General features: G+C 39.8%; 1 protein-coding gene across 5 annotated transcripts in view; it reads right to left on the bottom strand.

Moving 5' to 3' along the window:
* Positions 1 to 4,480: 4,480 nt before the first annotated feature.
* LOC127426962 (BAH and coiled-coil domain-containing protein 1-like) overlaps positions 4,481 to 20,809 on the bottom strand; it is a 136,051-nt gene continuing 119,722 nt past the window's right edge. For 2 of the 5 annotated variants that reach the window (XM_051674191.1, XM_051674190.1), the window contains exons 15-29: positions 20,222 to 20,342; positions 19,126 to 19,366; positions 18,434 to 18,628; positions 17,460 to 17,624; positions 16,765 to 17,003; positions 16,448 to 16,525; positions 14,997 to 15,135; positions 14,696 to 14,813; positions 14,284 to 14,359; positions 10,496 to 10,604; positions 10,013 to 10,129; positions 9,736 to 9,885; positions 7,487 to 8,703; positions 7,148 to 7,384; positions 4,481 to 6,998 (exon numbers count right to left, since the gene is read on the bottom strand). In XM_051674191.1, coding sequence (XP_051530151.1) covers positions 6,789 to 6,998; positions 7,148 to 7,384; positions 7,487 to 8,703; positions 9,736 to 9,885; positions 10,013 to 10,129; positions 10,496 to 10,604; positions 14,284 to 14,359; positions 14,696 to 14,813; positions 14,997 to 15,135; positions 16,448 to 16,525; positions 16,765 to 17,003; positions 17,460 to 17,624; positions 18,434 to 18,628; positions 19,126 to 19,366; positions 20,222 to 20,342 — 3,412 coding nt within the window. In that variant the 3' untranslated portion in view covers positions 4,481 to 6,788. The remainder of the gene's footprint in view (positions 6,999 to 7,147; positions 7,385 to 7,486; positions 8,704 to 9,735; positions 9,886 to 10,012; positions 10,130 to 10,495; positions 10,605 to 14,283; positions 14,360 to 14,695; positions 14,814 to 14,996; positions 15,136 to 16,447; positions 16,526 to 16,764; positions 17,004 to 17,459; positions 17,625 to 18,433; positions 18,629 to 19,125; positions 19,367 to 20,221; positions 20,343 to 20,809) is intronic. The other 3 variants (XM_051674194.1, XM_051674193.1, XM_051674192.1) reach the window with 3 other exon arrangements.

The following is a 20,809-nucleotide window of genomic DNA, read 5'->3' as shown; positions in this document are numbered from 1 at the left end:
AGCATGAGGTCAGGCAATGCGGACTGCGCTGATGACGAAATTTCTGTCACGCATACTGTGTGCGAGGCCATCAGCAGTGCGGACAACCGAAGTATACTCAGGTCTTTAAACACGATTTACACATGGTTGGGGGCAAGAGTACATTTTGTTCGTAGCAACTAACATTTTGAAAATACAAAAACTTTCATGATGAATCTGAAAATTTACGTCAAAATGGTTTTATAGACGATGTACATAAAAATTCGTTTAGCTTGTGTTTCATGAATGAGGCCCAATAGGCTATATGAAAAAAATTGGCTAGTATTCTTCAACATTTCATTTTGTGTTTTATGAAAGAAATGGATTTGTGTTATATGGAAGTCATACAGTTTGAAACAACACGAGGGTGAGTTAATGATAAAATAATTTTAAATTATGCGTGAACTATGCCTTTATCAGTGTGGCTGGCGTCAGACTAGTAGACTCCAAACAACTCGATTTTGGCAGAGGGTGTCACAAATGTGGACAGTTTTGCTGAGATCTCGCTCTCTTTTTTAATTGGCGGTATGACACACTTCCCGATTAAGAATGGTGGATGGTTGACAGACATACCGACTCTCTGCAACTCTCTCTCTCTGATTCCCTGTCACTTGGAGCTTGCTGAAATAACAACATGAGTACTGTGTGAGCATAAGCAATTGTAAAAGAGTGATTTAGGATGTGATACATGGAGTAACATACCTTGTGAAAGTGTGTGATTGTGTGTTTATCCCCTCAAGGCTTGCCGTAAAATGCATATGTCCATATACTTTCAGTTAGTAAAGAAATTACGTTCAATAAAAACAAACTGTTCTGGCTTCGCTTTCTGATTTTATTAGACATTTAGTGTAGGTGAAAAACGCAGGAAAAAGGCTTGGTGACAGAATCACTATTGATTACAATTAGTGTTTTGTTATGATATGCAGCTGCAGTTGAGATGAATAGCTTGATCAGCTTGATGTCTTGTCAGTTCTTCTATAAAAGAAGAAGCTCATTGGTCACTTAAAGAGAGTACAAGAGCCTGCCTCGACAACAGAAAGATTTTTTCAAGCAAGCCATATGTGCTTTTTCAGTTTTTGAAGCCATTAACTCAGCAGAGGTTCCTGACGGTCAAGTGATTAACGACCTCCAGCTGGCAGATGCTAATGTGTGCTCCGTCTCTCACCTACTGGCTGGCAATTATGTAAATGAAGCTTACACCTGAAAATCAATGGAAAATTGGCTAGTGTGACACCGGCTTAAACACACCATTCCAGCTCACCTGAGAGCACTGGTTCTGCAAAGATCATGTGACATTTTACAAGTCTATGCCTCAATTTTCAGGACATACCTCTACTATGGTGACCTCAGTGAATCAGCAAAACTGCACATAAATGCAAAAACTCACACGGATAAAGAGTGTGCTTGAGGGGGAGAGAGAGCAATGCATTGTGCTGTGATTCCTCTTTCACCCCTGCCAAATTCTCTCTCTGCTTCAACATACTTTACTGGCATGACAAATTATGGTGTATTTGTATTGTTGAAGCAGTCTCTCTCTTTCCATCTCTATGTCTCTGCTCTCAAACACAGACAGGTTTGGGACCCTTCAGCAGCATGACACTGCATGATGGATGAGCTCTTGGGCCTTCAAACCAATCCCACCATAGGAGGGGTCTGTGAGTGCTCTCCTTCTCACCAACAGCACCTCATTGGGAATGCCAACACCCCCCCCCCCACCCCGCCCCATTCCACACTCTCGTGTCTCGTCCTCCTGAGAGCCACTAAGTAGGCGGGCCAGAGGAGGTCATGCAGAGGGCAGGACATTTATGAGGTGTAGATACTTGCCTTCTCACACAAAAAAACAAAAAACAAAAAAAAAACACTGTGACATTGACACGGCCTGGCCTCTAAAACTGAGATAGAAGTTTTGGTTCTGGAATAAATGGCTATCACTACAATACTACACAAAAACACAATACTTGTTTATTTGTGTCAGCATCAGTTACCGGAAAGTCATCCATTTCTGAAGTTTCACCCAAAAAGTTCCAAAAAGAAACAAGTTGAAGGTAGTGATGCCAAAAGGACTGGTGCCAGATGGGCTGGTTTGAGTATTTCTTTAATTGCTGATCTCCTGGGATTTTCACACACAACAGTCTCTAGAATTTACTCTGAATGGTGCCAAAAACAAAAAAACATTCATTGAACAGCAGTTCTGCAGATGGAAATGCCTTGTTGATGAGAGAGGTCAACAGAGAATAGCCAGACTGGTTTGAACTGACAAAGTCTATGGTAACTCAGATAACCGCTCTGTAAAATTGTGGTGAGAAGAATAGCATCTCAGAAAAGCATTCTTTTTGGTGGGGTTGGCGCTGTTTTGGTGGCACAAGGGGGACCTACACAATATTAGGCAGGTGGTTTTAATGTTGTGGCTGATCGGTGTATACTCTCACTTAGCACTTTATTAGGAACACTATACTAATCCTGGTTAGGGCCTCCCTTTCTCTCAAAACAGCCTCAATTCTTCATGGCATGGATTCCACAAGATGTTGGAAATATTCCTTTGAGATTTTGGTCCATGCTGACATGATTGCATCACACAAAATCTGCAGATTTGTCAGCTGCACATTCATGCTGCGAATCTCCTGTTCTACCACATCCCAAAGGTGTTCTATTGGATTCAAATCCAGTGAATGGGAAGGCCACTGAAGAACAGTGAACTCATTGTCATGTTCAGGAAACCAGTTTGAGATGACTTTTGCTTTGTGAGATGTTGCATTATCATGCTGAAAGTAGCCATTTGAAGATGGGTAAATTGTGGCCACTCAAATAGGCTGTGGCATTTAAGCGATGATTGATTAGTATAAATGGGCCCAAAGTGTGCCAAGAAAACATTCCCCACACCATCAACATTCCCATACACCACCACCATCAGCCTGGATTGTTGATACAAGGCAGGTTCAGCAGTTATAGAAATACTCAAAGCAACCCATTTGACATTTTTTCCCCATTTTGATGGTTGATGTGAACATTAACAGAAGCTCCTGACACATATCTACATGAGTTTATGCACTGCACTGCTGCCATACGATTGGCTGGTTAGATAATTGCATGAATAAGTAGGTGTACAGGTGTACCTAATTAAGTGTTCACTGAGTGTATATGATCATTTAATAGATACATAAATATAGCATGACATGAAACAATGATGTAAAGCATTATTTTTCAGTTCCTAAAAAGATACCAGCCCACTTGTCAGTAAAATCCACCAAAGTTAATTTTTATTCGCATTTAGCACTTGTGGTATGGTAATTTTGGAGCTAGTTTTTAGCTGTCCTCATGAAACACACAAACTAATACAAAATTCCTTCCCTTGTGGTCACATACCTGATGCATGGACGGGCCTCATGCTCTGTGTATGACTGATGTGAGCTCATTAACTCCAGTTCTTCGGGTCAGTCTTGCCCTCAAGTACCAAAGTAGTGAATGGGTGAAAAGCAGCTCAGGCTGTGCGAGTGTACAAGCAGCTCAAACCTTCCTCTCTCACCTGGGTGACGTGTCTTTGGGGGGAACAAAGAGCATATCTGTCAGACCTAATAGCGAAATGTAGACTGTGAAAAAAATTGGCTAATATTCTTCAACATTTCTTTTTGTGTTTTATGAAAGAAATGGATTTGTGTTCTATGGAAGTCATACTGTTTTGAACGACAGGAGTATGAGTTAATGATAACAGAATTTTCAATTATAGGTGAACTATGCCTTTATCATAGTTATTATCAGGGTCATTAAAGGAATAATTCACCCAAAAATGAAATTTCTCTCATCTTAACTCACCCTCATGCCATCCCAGATGTGTATGACTTCTTTCTTCTTCTGAACACAAAGATCTTTAGAAGAATATCTCAGCTCTGTAGGTCCTCACAATGCAAATTAATGGGTGCCAAAATTTTGAAGCTCCAAAAATCACTTAATGATAGGTGTGGGTGAGAAACAGAATAATATTTAAGTGCTTATTTACTATAAATTCTCCTCCCTGCCCAGTAGGTGATGGTATGCATGAAGAATGAGAATCGGCAAAAACAAAAGAAGAAGAATGTGAAAGTGGAGATTGACAGTAAAAACAAATGACTTAAATATTGATCTGTTTCTCACCAACACTTACAACATCGCTTCTGAAGATATGTATTAAACCACTGGAGTCACATGGATTACCTTTATGCTTCCTATATGTGCTTTTGGAGTGTCAAATTTCACTTGCACTGTGAAGACCTACAGAGCTGAGATATTCTACTAAAAATCTTAATTTGTGTTCTGCAACTTTGTGGGCGTGTTGAAGCAGGTTTTGCCCAAGGCGCCATACAATCAAGACAAGAGGACTGGAACTTACTGTATTTATTAAATTATAAATAAAATAAATTTAAAAAATGAAAATTGATATACATACATCAACCAAACTAGAACAAAATACACTGAGGCATTGTAATATAGATTTTTTATTTATTTATTAAATGCAACACGAATGCAATAAAATTAAGATAAATAACATGTTTTAACAGTGGAAATATCTTAAGATTTATATTCCCCACAAGGTCAAAAAGAACATCCACCATAAAAATCAGTTCCTAGTGGGTCTCAAATTAAGGTAACACAATGATTCTAATTCCTTTGAGGCTTGACCAACTTCCTGGCACCCTGGTGGTGCCAGTGTATCAAGCATTGAATCCAGTGTTTGTTTACAAAAATAAAATTTATCTTTTTCTTTCTTTTTCAAATTTTTTTATAGACCCAGAAAGTGACATTACATTAATTTTCACATCATATTTCTTAAAGCTTTAGCTTCTGCAGTGTAACAGCAACAATGTCATTAAAAAAGTAAGTCATCCTTTAGGATTAAAAGGCATATTTATCCTTTTTTTCACAATTCCAACACGGAACAATCTGTACAGGCTTGCATATTGAACAAATAAGCGTACAACGTTGACAATGAAAAAAGAAACAGAACAATTTTTGGCAAAGCAGGAAGAAAAGTGACAAGAGGCAATACAGTATTTTAGATTTGATCTGTTTTAAACTGCCCTTTCTAACAGGCTATGATTGTCCTTCATGATCACAAGACATAGGACTGCAGGAGGCTTCAAGTGCTGGAAGTGTCTGCCCACGCTTGCATTTTCATTCCCACCCCTTGCAAACACAAAGTCCTTGGACGACTGAGAACGTTTCAGGTGTTTAGGCAACACAAAAGCATTCTGAAAGCTATTTGCACAATTAGTTGTCAGTCATCTAAAGTACATCAGGCAAAAAAACATTGCAAGTGCCCTTAGTTTGTAAGTCTACAAATTTATTGCAGTTGAATGTATAGCAATTCCACAGACATACTTTGGTTCAACATTTTGGAGGCCAGATTTATACTAAGCAATACTAAGTACAATAGTGTTTTTAACACAGATGAGAGCTTTTAATGTTATTTGTTCAAATTGTTTCCGATTAGATCACAGAGACAATGAAATACAATAGAAAAAAAAAAAAAAGAATCCTTTCAAAGCTAAATCAAACTGCAAAAGAAAAAAAAAGATAATAATGAAGAGGACACAGACAGCCTTTTTCCACTTTATCACCAAGTTGCTGACTGGACTGCATGGTGTCGGTTCTACTGTTTGCTCTGCATGTAAAACCTTTCCCAAACCTCCTCATCTACATGAGTGAGGAGGGTTTTCAGTAACTAAGAATCAAGCCTGTCTATGAAGTAAACCTCCCGATCAAACAAAACAGCCATTATTATTTAACCAACCAAAAAAATTACACAATCAAGAGCAATAAAGAGAAATAGAGCTCTCTCTTCATTTATATTATATTTACAGTTTGTTGTTTTTAATATTAATTTATATATTTATATATTTACACACATCAAACAAATCAATTGTAAAACTATACACCTGAATGAGAAGCAATAGGTACAGAAATGTATGGCTTGACTGGAAAAATCATTCCTTTTGTTTGTTTACACACAATTATCAGATCATTAACTGACTTGTTTATATATTGACTTTCTGTTATCTGAGCGTCAAAAAGAAGAGAAAATAAAAAAATAAAAACAATCCCTGGAATTGTCAAAAGAGGTCATTAGACTGTACACCTGTGAGAGCATCACTGAATTAAGAAGAACACCAGTTAGGCCTTCTAATCACGCCTATTCCTGTTTGATTTTTTTGGATGATCTTTACGTACGCACTTGGTTTTTCACAAATTTGCATACAGCAAAGAAGTACCACCTCATCCACGCAAACACACAAACAAACAGATCATACCACAGCTCATAGTAACAGTGTATTTGGTCCTGCTGGGAAATCAAAAGTCCTGGTGACATCAGTTTGATGTGTATAACCAGTTAAGATCTTTACAAAAGATCTCTCTGCAAATCCAACAATACAGTCCATGTTTATCTTTCTAAATGTCCTACTCTGAACAAATACAGTGCCTTACCATTTTCACAAATTAATAATAATAATAATAATAATAATAATAATAACAATAATAATAATAATAAAACATTCTATGTCTGTAGAGCCTTCATAGAGCAATCACTACGAGTTGTCCTCTCCACAATTCATTCAATAATACACCATTACTTCAATGACTAAGAGTGGAGATGAAAGTTGCTGCAGAACCCATGGCTGTGGGTTTAGGTCACTTTCAACATCATGCTAGCTTCGTATCTCGGCCTGATTGTCAGCCATTTCTGGTATCCCCCAAAGAGAAATTATGATTTCAGTAGTGCATCCTGCTATTTTCAAACACTAGCAGATGATTGACTCTCCCTCGGCTGTTACTAGTTGGCCACTGGTGGGGTCATAAGTTCCAGCCAGGTAGTAGAGATCCTGACTGTTACTATTCGGTTTTCTGATCCGGCTGAGAAGCTCATATTCAGCTCGGCTCACCACCTGGCACTTATGGGAGATGGTTTGGACATCATTTTCATCCTCATGGGAACTTTGGTAAAGGGCATGCTGTGAAAAAAGAATAGAAAAACATTTAGATTGATAAAAGTCTACCTAACTTCATTAAAACACACACACACACACACACACACACACACACACACACAAAAAAAACAGCCCAGTTTTTAAGATGCTACTGTATGCAGTGTGGTGATTACCTTCCCATCCCGGTGCCTTTTGCCAAGTTTGGTCTCCTCAGGGTGGTAGAACCACTTTACTTTAACTACCATGTTGCTGGACCACGATTCCCATAGACTCTCAATGCGGCCAATGAAGGGAAGGTGAGGTCGGCCAGCAGAGAGGAACACTGCACAGTCACCAACTCGGACTGTGTCTTTGCCCCGAACAATGGCCTTGTAGAAGAGTTTCCTTGCTTTTCCTTTCAAACCTCGTCTCTGAAGTAATTAAAAAAGAAAGAACAGTGTAAGCGACTCCATCCTGCCTCCATTTTGATATTAAACTGGAATAAGGGCAGGAGAAACAATGAAGATAATTACCTGAGTTGGGTTCCCAGACCACTTCCATAGCTGCCGCCCTGGCAAGAATGTGGACGCGTTGGGTGGACCATCTGTAGATGGTATCTTCTGCTTCTTAGGAAAGTCTTTGGAAGATTTGTACTGTACTACAGTGGCAGAATTGTTGGCAATCTCCTTTCTTCTTGAAGGTTTCCCTGTACTACTATTAACTGCAGCCTTTGAGTTAGAAATACTCATGGTTTTAGCTCCAAAAGTGTTACGTGGAGGGGCAGTAGGAGGCTCAGGATGCTGCTGTTGTTGAAGCAATCTATGATGAGTGGACAGGCAACCCTGTAGGAGAAGCTGTGATGCCTCTTCTTCATCTGAACTGTAGGACGAGTCATTGTCAGAAGAGCAGATGCTGGAGCTGGACAACGAGCCTGAACTAGATGCACTGGAGGACCCTGAGGATGACGACGAAACAGAGAGACGAGACAGAAAGCTTCCAGTTGTGTGCATTGCTGCTCTTCTAGCATCTTCCTCCTCGTCTTCATCCTCATCCATATCTGAATAGGAGCTTAGGCAGTCGCTGTGGCAGTTCGGCCCATAATCTGCATATTCACTAAGCCCCAGACCCTGAGAGTGCTTACGAATGTCTGATGAACCTTTGAGAAGATGGCCACTGTTCCTTTTGGCATCTTTGACTAGAAGAACAGACTGAGAGTAGCCCATCGTTGAGGTCAGTTCCCTTATTCCTTTGGCTCCGAAGCTCTTCTCCATTCGCCCACCTCTAGAACTCTGCACCTCTGGACTTCCAAGGAGTAACAATGCTTTTCCATTCTTAGTCTTGGGAGACATGACCCCTTCATGGTCTAGTTTGACCAGAAATTCCTTCCTGTCTGCTGTCTTTCTACCACGTAAACTAGAGATATTCTTATGACCAAGGGACAGGCCTGTCGTCAGCTGCTGATTTCCAAAGGATGTGCAACCATTTGCAATGCTGCTGAAGGAATCTACCTCAAAGGAAGTGCTGAAGATCCCTTTGGCTGGGGTGGCCATGGTTGAGCTAAGTAAGGGGAGCATGTCTGATTCCTTTGCCCTTAGAGCTCTCTTGGTTAACCCATTAAACTGGAAGAAATCCGTGGAAGGTTTCCTTCTGGACATGGCAGCAACAGGCCAGCCAAGAAGAGGAGAAGCTGTCCCTGTCACATTCTCTGACATACAGCTCTTTGATGATGAATTGGTTGATTTTGGCCTTCCTGGTTAGGGTGACAACCAAAGATATTACTATGAGGACATAGGACAAACTCTCCAATCAATCATGTCATAACTCATTGCATTTTCCAACCGTAACTTACTACGAAACTACCTTCAGCCCCTTAGAGAAAACAGATACAAACAGATATGCCTGACAGCAGAACATCTGATGGCTCAGATAACATCTGCAGAGTTGTTGGACTGGTAGTTCTGAGGATTTAGTCGGATCTATGAGAGTTAGACTCTATAGTTATGTGGCGTTCAACCTTGACGCCAGTTACCCCCATCCAGTAAGAACATTTTTTCAGTGAAATAGATCTCATTCTGAACACAGATCTCATCAATGTTGATTGCTCAATATAAGTTAAAAATAACGAGTGAAAATTTTAACCAAATTATTCTCACTTAATGTGTCTCACTTTGTCCTCATCCATTCCATATTTTTTTAAGGCTATCTGGTAAGACTTCTGTGGCTCAAACATTAAATAAATAGTTTGTTGTGTGTGTGTCTGTGCATCAGTTACAGTAACAGGAAGTGGGAAAGGTAGTGAAGCATGTTCTTAGGAGCAAACACATTGAGGAACATCTACCCAACATGTTCCCCTGACAGACCTTGTGATTTAGTGACTAAATCACTAAATCATATAGACCTGTTTTGGATTATTTTTGACAGATATTTCTATATGTTTGTTTGAGGCACCATGTTCTAGTTCATTCACTGCAGGTTAAATGGAACACAAACAGGATGCACAGGTATGTAAGTCATAAGCGTGGTATGTAAGTTATTACACGGTGCTCCAGCTAAACAGACCAGCATTGCAGACATATGATGTGTTTAGGATGCTGGTCCACCACTAAGACCAGCTCCAAACCAACATTATCTATCATAAACCAGCCCAGACCAGCAAAGTAAATTCTGAACTAAGCTGGTCTTTTCAGCAGGATCACCACAGTTTAAGAGGTGCAACATCAATGTGAGACTGAAGGATTTGGGAAACTGTGAAAATGTGGATGACGCAGCAGTCGTCTCGCACCTGGCTTGCCTTTAACAAAAAAAGTTCTGGTCTCTGCGTTAGCGGATCGCTCTGAGGACACATCAGTCTGCCGAGCTATCTTCCCTTGAGTGGAGCTCTTCCTCCTGCGGCAGGTAGGCGAGACCAGGTGGGCTGGTGATGGCTCTGCACCTGTAATAAATCAACCAGCCTCATGGTTTCAATGACAAGCACAGAAACCGAGCACAATGTCTATCACAGCAAAACATGAGACTTTATTTACATTGAAGCATCAATGTGTATATCTGTAGAAACATACAGTGAATTTGGTAGCCTGGCGGAAGCAGCCGAATGCTTGAGAGAGAAATCCATCCCCGGTCGCCATCATCAAACTCCACCATGACACTGCCCTCCTTCTGTTCCTCACCTGGACCTCCTGTGAAACACAAACATAGCACACATATAACTGAATGTGTATTTTAACCCTAGTATGCTAAAATTATTTTTCAATTTAATTATCTGTTGGAATAAACATCTTAAACCAGCCTAAACTTGACTGCTGGTCTGGCCTCCCAACCTTGTAAAGCTGGTCTAAATAGCTGGTTTAAGAGGGCTTGTATTGAACCTGGAATGTTCCTTTAATAAGCAGTTAAATATGAGATGATGACCATCGGAGCCTCAGTGAGGATAATTAAGTAATAAATGAACATTGTATGTCTTTTTTTAAATGTGAGTTGCTTTTAGTGTTTATTTATATGGACACTTTATGTGTATCAATGTGTGAGAGAGAGAGACACCTTACCTCTACGGACATATCCAGGATACAGACAGCGTGAACGTTCACTCCAGTAGGCGCACACTCTTGTTCCAGCTGTCAAAGTTTCCACCGTCTCTGGCTGTACATCCAAAACCTGAAACACATGGATGACTTTAAAAATGATCCTACACATCTCATAAACAGGCAGCCGATCCCATATAACAAGTTGTTTCAGTTAAAAGATACATGTGAAAAAAAATTTGTAAAGAGACCACCACTTCACAAAAGCATTGATATCTTTGAGGCTTCCCTTTAAGGCAATTACAACCACAGGTATCCCTGTCTCATGAGACACTCTTCTTTTAGATTTTGTTCTCTTAGATAGGTTCTCAAACTGAACCAGAATAAAAAGACAGGAAATCAGCATTAGTGAATGGGGTGTCTGCTTTGGAACAATTAAATTACAGAGCAGAGGGTGGAAAAAGGGTCTAAATTGATGACTTTATTGTGAGTCTGCCAGCTCCTCTCCCACTACACAGCACATGCACTGAGTTCTCATTCAAGCCCAGTTCAAACGGGGCTGCTTTAAAGGTGTAAAGGGGTGGATGGGGACATGCTAGTGACTGGCAGTGTCTCCATACAGTTTGACCAACACTTTTTTTTAAATGTGATGTGTGCAATCAATATTTTTAATGCTAATACACTTTCTCCTACCCAAGCTTACTGTAAGTATACAATTATAATTAATCCATTCGTTGGTTGATTTCCCAGAAAAGTGTCTCTCTGGTGCTTTAAAAACATTGCTCTCTTTGTTTGAATGTGTGTCCAGCCTGACGACAAATTTCCGAAGTGGATGATGGCAGGGGAAGAGTCATTTATTTTCATGAGAAAGGTGATATCTGATTGGACAATTCAGTAATACACATCAGGAAAGTGCTACCTGATTTATTAGGAGAAACTATAACCAATTCTACCCCTACCCCTAAACAAATCAGGTAGGGCTTTACTCATAAATATTAAGGACTCTTCCCCTGCCATCTTATGTTTCAAAAATCTGCAGCCCGAAGCAGCAGTATTGGCTAAGCCAGTGGTGTTTAGGATAGGAGTAATTGTTCCTCCAAACAATTATATGATGGGGAGAGTGTTTAGAAAACACTTTTTTTTCCAATAATTATTTTTGCAATTCAGTTTGGTGATGCAACCTTTAAAGTTGAAGTGTTTCTGCACCACTAGTGTCACTAAATGGAACTGCAAAAAAGATTGTTTCCAAACATGTTTCCTAAACACTTACACATCTTCCATTGGTTAGCCAAACATATAGCCCCGCCCCAAACTCACGCCATTGGTTGAGTCAATTTTTCTGTGTCAGAATGGTCAGGATGTCCTGATAGCACTGTATTTAAACTTTTCAGGGAAATCAACCTTCAAATATGAGAAAGTATTTTGAGCGTTAGAAAAATGGAACACTTCAGCTTTAAATCCTAGATTATCTGAGAAAATAATCACAAAAAATATCAGAGATTTTTTTTTTTATATATGTAACAGAATGGGAGTGTGGGTGTGGAATCAGATGGAAGAAATTACAAAAACACCTGTTAGTGCATGAAAATATATGCGTGTGGGAGTGTTATTAAGTTTATGTCTAAACCTGAGCTGTCCTTCATCACTAATTCCATACTTCTTAATTCTAAACACACACACACACAAACAAACACACACACAGACACACAAACACACACAGCGCTGGGGATGCCAGCAGGGAAAATGCTACGGCTTATGGGTGAGTCCTAGTTGTTGGAGCGGGGTGTAGTGTTTGATGTCAAAGCACTTACTATGTTAGCCAGATCGCTCGTTCTCTTTCTATACTCCCATTTTTGTCTCTCCCAAAACTACACACAAGCATATCCAAGCACTGACACAAATGACAACCTCCTCCTAAGCTGAGGCCCTTTGTTTTGCATTTTGTGAACAATCAAGAGCTTACTGTGTTGCTGCTTGTGGATTGTATCAAGAGATATTGTCAAATGTTTTGTGTACTGTACTGAATTTAAGAGTTGCACTGAGCACACTCATTAATGCGTCTTTGAGGGAGACTGGGGACAAGGGGTAGCGCTTGTGATAGGCGGTCCCCAGGCAGCGAGACTTTTTTTCACAGCCCATGAAACTGAGAGAGATGAATGAGAGAAGCAACGCATGTAATGTATTCAAATGAATGCATGCCGACAAAGAGCTGTTGGTTTACAGTGTGTAATCAGCTCCCTTTTTCCCCGTCGGCTTAGATAAACTATGCGTGTAAGTGTAACCCGCAGTTCAGCCCCAAAGATGTTGCTAAATAAGAAGATAAATGAATAAAAAAGGGATAAAACATGCTTTTCCATACATCCTCCTGGGGGGCCATGCAGAACTAACAAGGAACAGTCTTATATAGTCAAAACCAGTAACTGTATATGCAGGAATCTAAAGAACTGCTGGACTGCATTAAGAGCAGCTAACATTGAGTCTCGTTAAAAACAAAACTACCGGGCTGTATCAGCAATATGCAAGTTCTGCCATAAAAATGCATATATATGGGTAATGGATAGCAGGTATGTTATTTCGACACTGTTCAATTCGTTCAAGAAAATGTCCTGTGTGAACAGTCCCTAACATGTCCATTAGCTTTTTTTTTTTGTAAACAAATGCAGTATCTTCAGGTAAAATTTAAATTCATGTATAAAGCAAAAGCATGCAGTGCTATGACTAATCACCATTTTTATTCACCTTTTCTTTTCACTGGTTCATTTTAAATGGTCCTGCAGTGTGACAAATAAATTGTTTACAGTACAAATATTCCATGTAGTCTTTAAATTAATGTGAGGTCATAAAAGATGCATGCATAATATTAAAATTGTTATAAATAATATTACAACAATTTGGAAAATGCTGTTTTAAATTGTTTTAAAAATCTTTCAAAAATAAGTAAAAAAAAAACAAAAGGCATAACTGTAACAGAATGCATGGATATCACTCTCTACATTTTTTTTTTATGCAAGAACGCATCCTGTGTGAACAGCCCCTAACATGTCTATGAGCTTTTTTAAATCAAAATCAATATTTTAGGTTAAAATTTAAATGAATGTTAGAGTAAAAGTGAATATTTTCATGCTGTGACTGATCACCATTTTTAATCCCCTTTTTGCCTTCACGTGTTCTTTTCAAATGGTCCTGTGGTTTGACAAATGAATTTTTTTTAAATACTCAGTATAATCTTTCAATTAATATGAGGTAATAAAAGCTGCATGTATAATTACAAAATAATAAAAATGCTGTTTAAAATAGTTTTAGATGGAGTATAACATGTCACATGTCAACTTCCCGAAGTATTTTATGTCAACTACCCATATGCACACAGATGGGCAAACATAGACTCACACACACAAGCTTCCTCTATCACAACCAGATGTTGAAAAGTTCCTTTCCTGATGAATTTGTGCTCAATGAGATAAAAAATTTGCAATAAAAGGCACAATGTAAGAGAACGTCTGAATTTCACTCTCAACAGTAAAAGTTGGACTGGAGCCCTCCACACACTAATCATAGCAGTTTACACGCTTCATGGCTAAGTAACTGCCTTGTGGAGCACACTTACACACACACATAACCCAGACGCTACGCTCTTAACTGCTTTAGCAGAGAGAGGCAGAAAGCTGGGTTGGATCCAGCCTTGAACTGATGGGGATCTGATGGGGCTTTGGGGGGGGTAGAAGCCTGGTTCAACCTGAGGCCTATATGGGAAGAAGGAGGGAATCTGTGGGAGGACAAACCCTCTGAAGAAGCTTTTTAAAGAGTCTCACCGCTTCTTGAAGCAGCTGTTCCAGAGAGTAGACCCTCGGCCTGTTACCTCGCTCTCCATCAACGACAACACTGTAGCTGAAGGGAAGGAAAGAAGGAAGGAATCCTTTTAATTCTTTCAATACTAATATATATATATATATATATATATATATATATATATATATATATATATATATATATATATATATAAGTATAGGTATCTATCTATCTGTCTATCTGTCTAACTACCAACCTAATCTATCTACCTATGTGACTGTCTGTCTGTCTGTCTGTCTATCTATCTGCCTGCATACTTACCTACCTAATCTATCTACCTATGTGTCTGTCTGTCTGTCTGTCTGTCTGTCTATCTATCTATCTATCTATCTGTCAGGATTTTGTTTTGTTAAAAATATAGGGTTAATTGCTTACATATCAGGCAGGTCCAGTGTATGTACATAGGCAGCATACAGTAACTCGTCCTCTTTTGAGATTAACACTTTCAGTCCGTCCCTCAGTATTTCTTTGGTGAGAGTGCAGTTGGCCGGGGCTGCTTGTGACAAAGACTAAAGTGAGAGGTCATCCTCCATTTTACCCTTATCATTCATGTGGTTGCAATAAAAGTGATTTGATTTGATTTGATTTGATGTAAATGTATAAAAAAAAAATTAAAAAAAAGGTGTTTGCAAAACTGCATTATATGTGTATATGTAAGTTTATGTACATTTCTTACCCGGTAGGGCACTGCCCACCAACTCTGGTTCCTCCTCCTCTTCTTCGCCCTCTGAGAAGCTGTTGTCATCATCCATATGGAATCCCTCATCGGCAGCAAAGCTCTGAAGCAAACGACTGACTGCGTGGCCCTTAGCCTGCTAACAGTGACGAAACGGTGTATGAGTCTCATACAGCAACACACACACACTCGCACACCCATAATGGCCCCAGAGAGAGTGATTCAGGGTCCCCAACATTCATTCAAACTCCCATACAAATATATCATAACCTCTCCCAACCTTAACAGGTCCATTCTTGTGCACAGCCCTTGGTACGTGACAATGCTCAAAAGAGCTGTCATATATTAATGTGATAGAGGTTTCGTCACTTAGAGTGATGCTGTTCAGTTTTAATTTCACAAGTGAGTCTCTAGGGTGAGGCACAGGTGAAGAGTGATGTGGGTCTTTGTTCTCTATCTCGTTCTTTGAGCAGAGCGGGAACTTTTCCCCACCCTCTGATTAGGCAGACAAAGTCCCCTCTTGCATGCCTAGATGATGACCTCACAAAGGGCCGACGGTGACAGCCTTGACACCTGTGGTGTAAATCCTTTCAAAACTATTGACTGTTTTATTTAGACAATGCATGATTCAGCCTGTGAATTAGCAGGCGGATCCCATCTTATCTTTATTGCGAGCAGATTTACGAGAGCCCCTGACATGACAAACCATGCGAGATTGCATAATCCCTCTCAGTAGGATGAGTTTTTATGGGTAAAACAGGCTGCAAATATAGGGCAAAGCAAATAGATGTCAACCACCAGGAGCTAATTCGCTATGTGGCGCTATAGCCTTAAAGTAAACATGAAATCCAAAATGACCCTATTTACTTTCATAAACAATGATCCAGGTCTGATTGTGAGCGATTCATTGGTGAACATTATCCCAAAAAAAAAAGAAAAAGAAAAGAAAATGTTTGTCTTAGCAATCAAAATGTAATAAATGTTTTTCACATGGAGACAAAATTTTTGTTTTCAAATAATGTCCCCAATCTCTTACTTTTCAACCCATCCCCTTCCAACTTCCTGACCATAACATTCTGGTGCGTAATGCCCACTTTTCATGATCCAATTAATTACTGGACTTGTTGAAAATTCCATTTAAGGACGTAAAATGGTTTGCCATTTTAGGATGACTAATAGTTCAGAACAACTTTTAGAGCAACTAATAAATGTGGCCACATCCAAAGTTCCAGACTAATGCATTTTTGGTTTAAAACCCATAGTTTTCAAAGTATATGCAATACTAGAGAGTGTTTTCGAAAGTCTCTATTGTCGGTGTGGAAATCGTCATTCCAGTGTAGATGAGGGTTGTAAACATGGCAAATTCAAAGCGTTTTCTAACAAAAATGAATAAGTGTGGAAGTGGTATGAGTCTCTGTAAAGAAGAGACCCTGGAGTAAATCATTCCATACCTGCTTGTTTCTTATTCGTCTGCTCCAAGTGATGTCATCATACTGAGAACATAGCGTTTCAAACCAACAGCTCTTCCTCTGCAACAATCATATTTAATATGTTAGCACTATTAGACTAAATATATTTCATCCACTAAAATGACCTTGAGACCAGTTGGTTAAAAGTAATTGAAAAAATTCAAAGAAAAGCTGAAGTTCTTCACACTAAAGGTGTCAGTTGGTTGGATATTTTGTATCTAAATGCAATGATATTCATTCATTTTTTAAGCATGACCTAAAGTGTCCAATTAATTTTGGGGGCAACTGTAGATATATACCTTGCCGAGAAGCATTGCAGTCTTCCTGGTGGCCCGCTCTCGTGGATTGGATGAGGTCTTGAGGAACCTAGTGTGGTCAAAGGTGTGTTCCCTTGACCCCTCTCTCCACTTGGGGCCATTCAATCTTCTTCCCTCCTCCAATTCTGAGTGGTTATTGTCAGCACTGACGAGGACTGGCCTACAGGGGGCCTTTCTTCTCATCCTTACCTCTTCTTTAGAGAGGGACACATTCACAGACCCTAGATGTGGGAAAGAAACCCAAAATATTATTGGCTGTTTGGTTGTCAATCCATTCCATTTCCTGCATGCTCCAGCCCATATTCCTTCTACATTTAGTGAGATCACTCTCTGAAAAAACATTTAAATTAATTCCATACAGCCCTGGCAGAAGCGACATATTCACAGTTTCAGTGAAATCACAAAATAAAACGGCACCAAATGTGCCCTCTTTCTGGTATACATCCACTTATGTGCAAAAGTAATTTAGCTTGGTTTATGAAATGTTGTACTGTCTAAAGAATAATCATACCAATTGAACACATTTCATATAGGTTTCAATGAAATTTGTGAAACCTAATTTAATGTTTCCCAACCTCTAAAATCCCAATTTAACTTCTGTAGAGGATGACAGTGAAAGATGAGTGTTGGAGAAATAAGGTGATATATGTCTAATTAAATAGGAATGTAACATGTACCGAATCCTTGTCTTTCCATGTTGTTCTTGGCTTTCTGATTGGCTTCAAGCTGTACGATGGAGCACTCTGAAGGCCGGCTGGCTCCCGACAGTTGCTCTTTAGATGATAGATTCTTGATGCCCTCTGCCCCATTCTCGCTATTATAGATGCCGTCATCTTCCTCCTCTGTAAAAATGATGGATCGATTGAATACACTGACATCTCGACTGGACTACAGTTCATAGCGGACATCTGAATCAGCCATGGTGAACGCGGCCTGAAGATTTCTTTCACTGTATGATTTGTTCGATATTTAGCAAAGTTCATGCAATGGGTGCCAAATATGGCTGTGACTGTCAACGTTCACAGGAACTGTGGTGTATTCTCATCACTGACAAACTTGACCACCAGGCCTTTGCGACCAAGTGTCCTGCCTGGATCCACACATACTCACACAAACACATACACACACGCCCCAGTGTCACAGATCTGTATTGGCAGATGCCATCTGTGGGCTACGTGTCTCACATAGAGCGAAGATGGCACGGTAGCAGCAGTGTCGGGTGTCAACATGGTGCTGACACACTTGTCACTTACAAGGCGCTCGTCAACACTCTCGCAAGCTCGTGAAGTGTGAAAAGGATAACTTTCAGGGCAATTAACAGAGCAGCGACAACACCGCCTAGCTCGACCATAGGCTTAGCTCACATTAGCGTTCATTACCGCCATGACTTCATCTACATTTTGTTCACTTACAGAACTGTGTATTAAAGGGAGTGCTGGACTAGAACATGTAGCGGAGTGGAACCGGGGGTGTGGCATTCTAAACACAGCTTGTCACAAGCTAACGTTACAGCTCAGGTTCTGACCAGTGCGTGCCTGGAGAGGTGTCAATAATTTTTCTAATGGCATGACAGCTGAGCAGGGAAATGAGAGTCTGCTGATCACCATGGTGGGATGAATTTTTCTGGCTCTCTGGACGGCCCATAACTCACCTGTGTTGCTGTCCAACTGCGAGATGCCCTTCTCTGGAGCTTCAAACTTGCTATTGGTCACAAGTGTATTGCGTAGCAGCTGCTTAGTTCGAGTTGGCAGGGTTGAGGAGCTCAGGATGGCCTTTGACCTTGCGCCTCTTCTCATCAGAGTCTGCTTCTCATCTGATCCCTGGTGGACTGCTGCCCCACTGCCTGCTTGGAAACAACGGAGCAAAATGTTTTTCAAAGCCTTCGTACAGAGCAAATTGCCAGCAAAAAGCTTTAGGGTTTAATATAGGATCTATGCACTTGTTATGAAATTTAGATACTTTAAAGTCAACATGAAACTGAGTTCACAACCCATTTTATTTACATACTCTGACGAATTTCCAAGTAAAACGAGAAAAAATGGAAGGCAGATTTTTATCCATTGGGAATTTATTGGATTGTGAAAAGTGGGTGTCACATTAAAGATTACAAATAAAGATATTTTATTTCTTTGGAATAACATGCACTGATGAATCATGCCCAATAAGACAAGGAATGTGTTTTAAGTAAATCAAGTCAATTTTGATTACATGCTGACTCTAATATATGTAACTTGTGTCATTTTGAAAGTATGAATGCAGGCAATTTGATAACTGCCAGATTACTTATTGCAATGGGTCATGTTCTTGTAACATTCTGCAAATACATATTTTTATTCTGTTTACCTGTGTCACTGTGCTCTCCAGTTTTGTTACTATGTGTGTGTTCTTCTTGATTTCCATTGTGATCTCTGGATAGATGTTCTGTGATGGTGTTTGATGTATTGCTTTCTCTGTGACATAACAAGTTCACCAGTCTGGATCCATGCTTGACTTTGGCTTTCTGCTTCAGTTGTGAACAGGCTTTCTGCTTAAACTTAGTGCTTAGCAGTCTTGGTCTGCCTCTTGGCCTACAGTGAGCCTTCATCTAATAGAGAGATGAAGAGAATTAAACTAATGACAACATTTGGGTTGATTTATTACAGTGCTTGCAAGGAAGCCCTGTATAGATATTTTAAATTCTAACCTTTGACATTTTTTCTTCAAACATTTCCCCAAATTAATCAGCTTGAACCGCCTATTATATAGATTCCATTCAAACTTTGTTTTGAAGACAATTTCAGTTTTAGCCATGCTATCTTTTTTCATAAATCTTACACTTTTTCAGAAATGAAGGATTAAGGCATTGTTAGAATGTTTGCCATTCAAAATCGAAATCTGACATCATTGTACTATTTGCATCCTGAATTGCGACTGGCCTTCTTTATTGCATTTATTTGCATAGTGAATTGTGATTGGTCTCTTCTTTCTTACATGTATTTAACCATCTATAGTTTCCTTTACACTGCAACGGCAGCATAGAAGGCAACAGAAAACAACACAATTAAGACACCTCTAATGTAGTGTTTCATTTATTCACCAAAGCCTAAAACCTAAACTTACCTAAACCTTTTGTACTTTTTTGTTTAGTTTTGTTTTTTGTGCTCACTTTCATACTCTGGTATTTCTGTCAGGAAATGCAAATATAGTTTTATAAGCACATTCTCCCTAATGCATTTACATTACATTTATGCATTTAGCACACACTTTTCTCCAAAATGACTTACAGTGCATTTTATAAGGGCATGCATTCCCTGGGAATCAAACCCACAACCTTTGGCATTTTTTCTTTTTTCTTTTTTTTTTTTTTTTTGAGCTACAGCAACACAGGCATATTCATACAGGAAATTGTCCATCATAAAAAGTACTCTTTTTCAGCAGTGAGAAGTGATTGACTACAAACCTGTGTGTTGTTAAGATGGTGGTAAGGGCTACTGGACATCCTCTTCATCCTTTTCCGGTCTCCACCCCCAGCCAACTCCTCCTCTGTCAGCAGGCCTAGCCCCGCCCCCACTCCAATCGACCTGTCCATCACAACAGAGAGGTATTCATGAGGAGAGCAAAGAACGCAGGATGAAAAGGAGAGATCACAGGCGAACGGAGGGCTTGCCTTCCCTCTCCGTGGCTCTCTAATAACCTTCTTTTCAGGCTTTGATGAATGGAGAGGCAGGGGCCTCGTTCCCCGCTGCATGCTTGAAAAATTGGGATCTGACGCCAAACCGAGAAATATCTGAGAGAAGTGCTGGTAAAGCAACCTCCCACTCATAATTTTGTTTGTTCTTTTTTTCCTTGCTCTCCCTTGTCACAGTCTCTCCATCTCTGCTTACTCCTTTTCCACTCTGTGCCAATGGTTTTGGGGCTGTGAATTCCAGCATTACATTAATAAAAAAACCTTCTCTGTCTTATTATCATATCAATGCATCTATTCCTGCACAAAGCAGCACAATGCACTGGCCATCAGGAGGGCAATTGAGAGTGAGTGAGGGTGTAC

Source organism: Myxocyprinus asiaticus, chromosome 36 (assembly GCF_019703515.2).
Source record: "Myxocyprinus asiaticus isolate MX2 ecotype Aquarium Trade chromosome 36, UBuf_Myxa_2, whole genome shotgun sequence".
Lineage (NCBI taxonomy): Eukaryota > Metazoa > Chordata > Actinopteri > Cypriniformes > Catostomidae > Myxocyprinus > Myxocyprinus asiaticus.
This window is presented reverse-complemented; position numbering and strand designations above follow the sequence as displayed.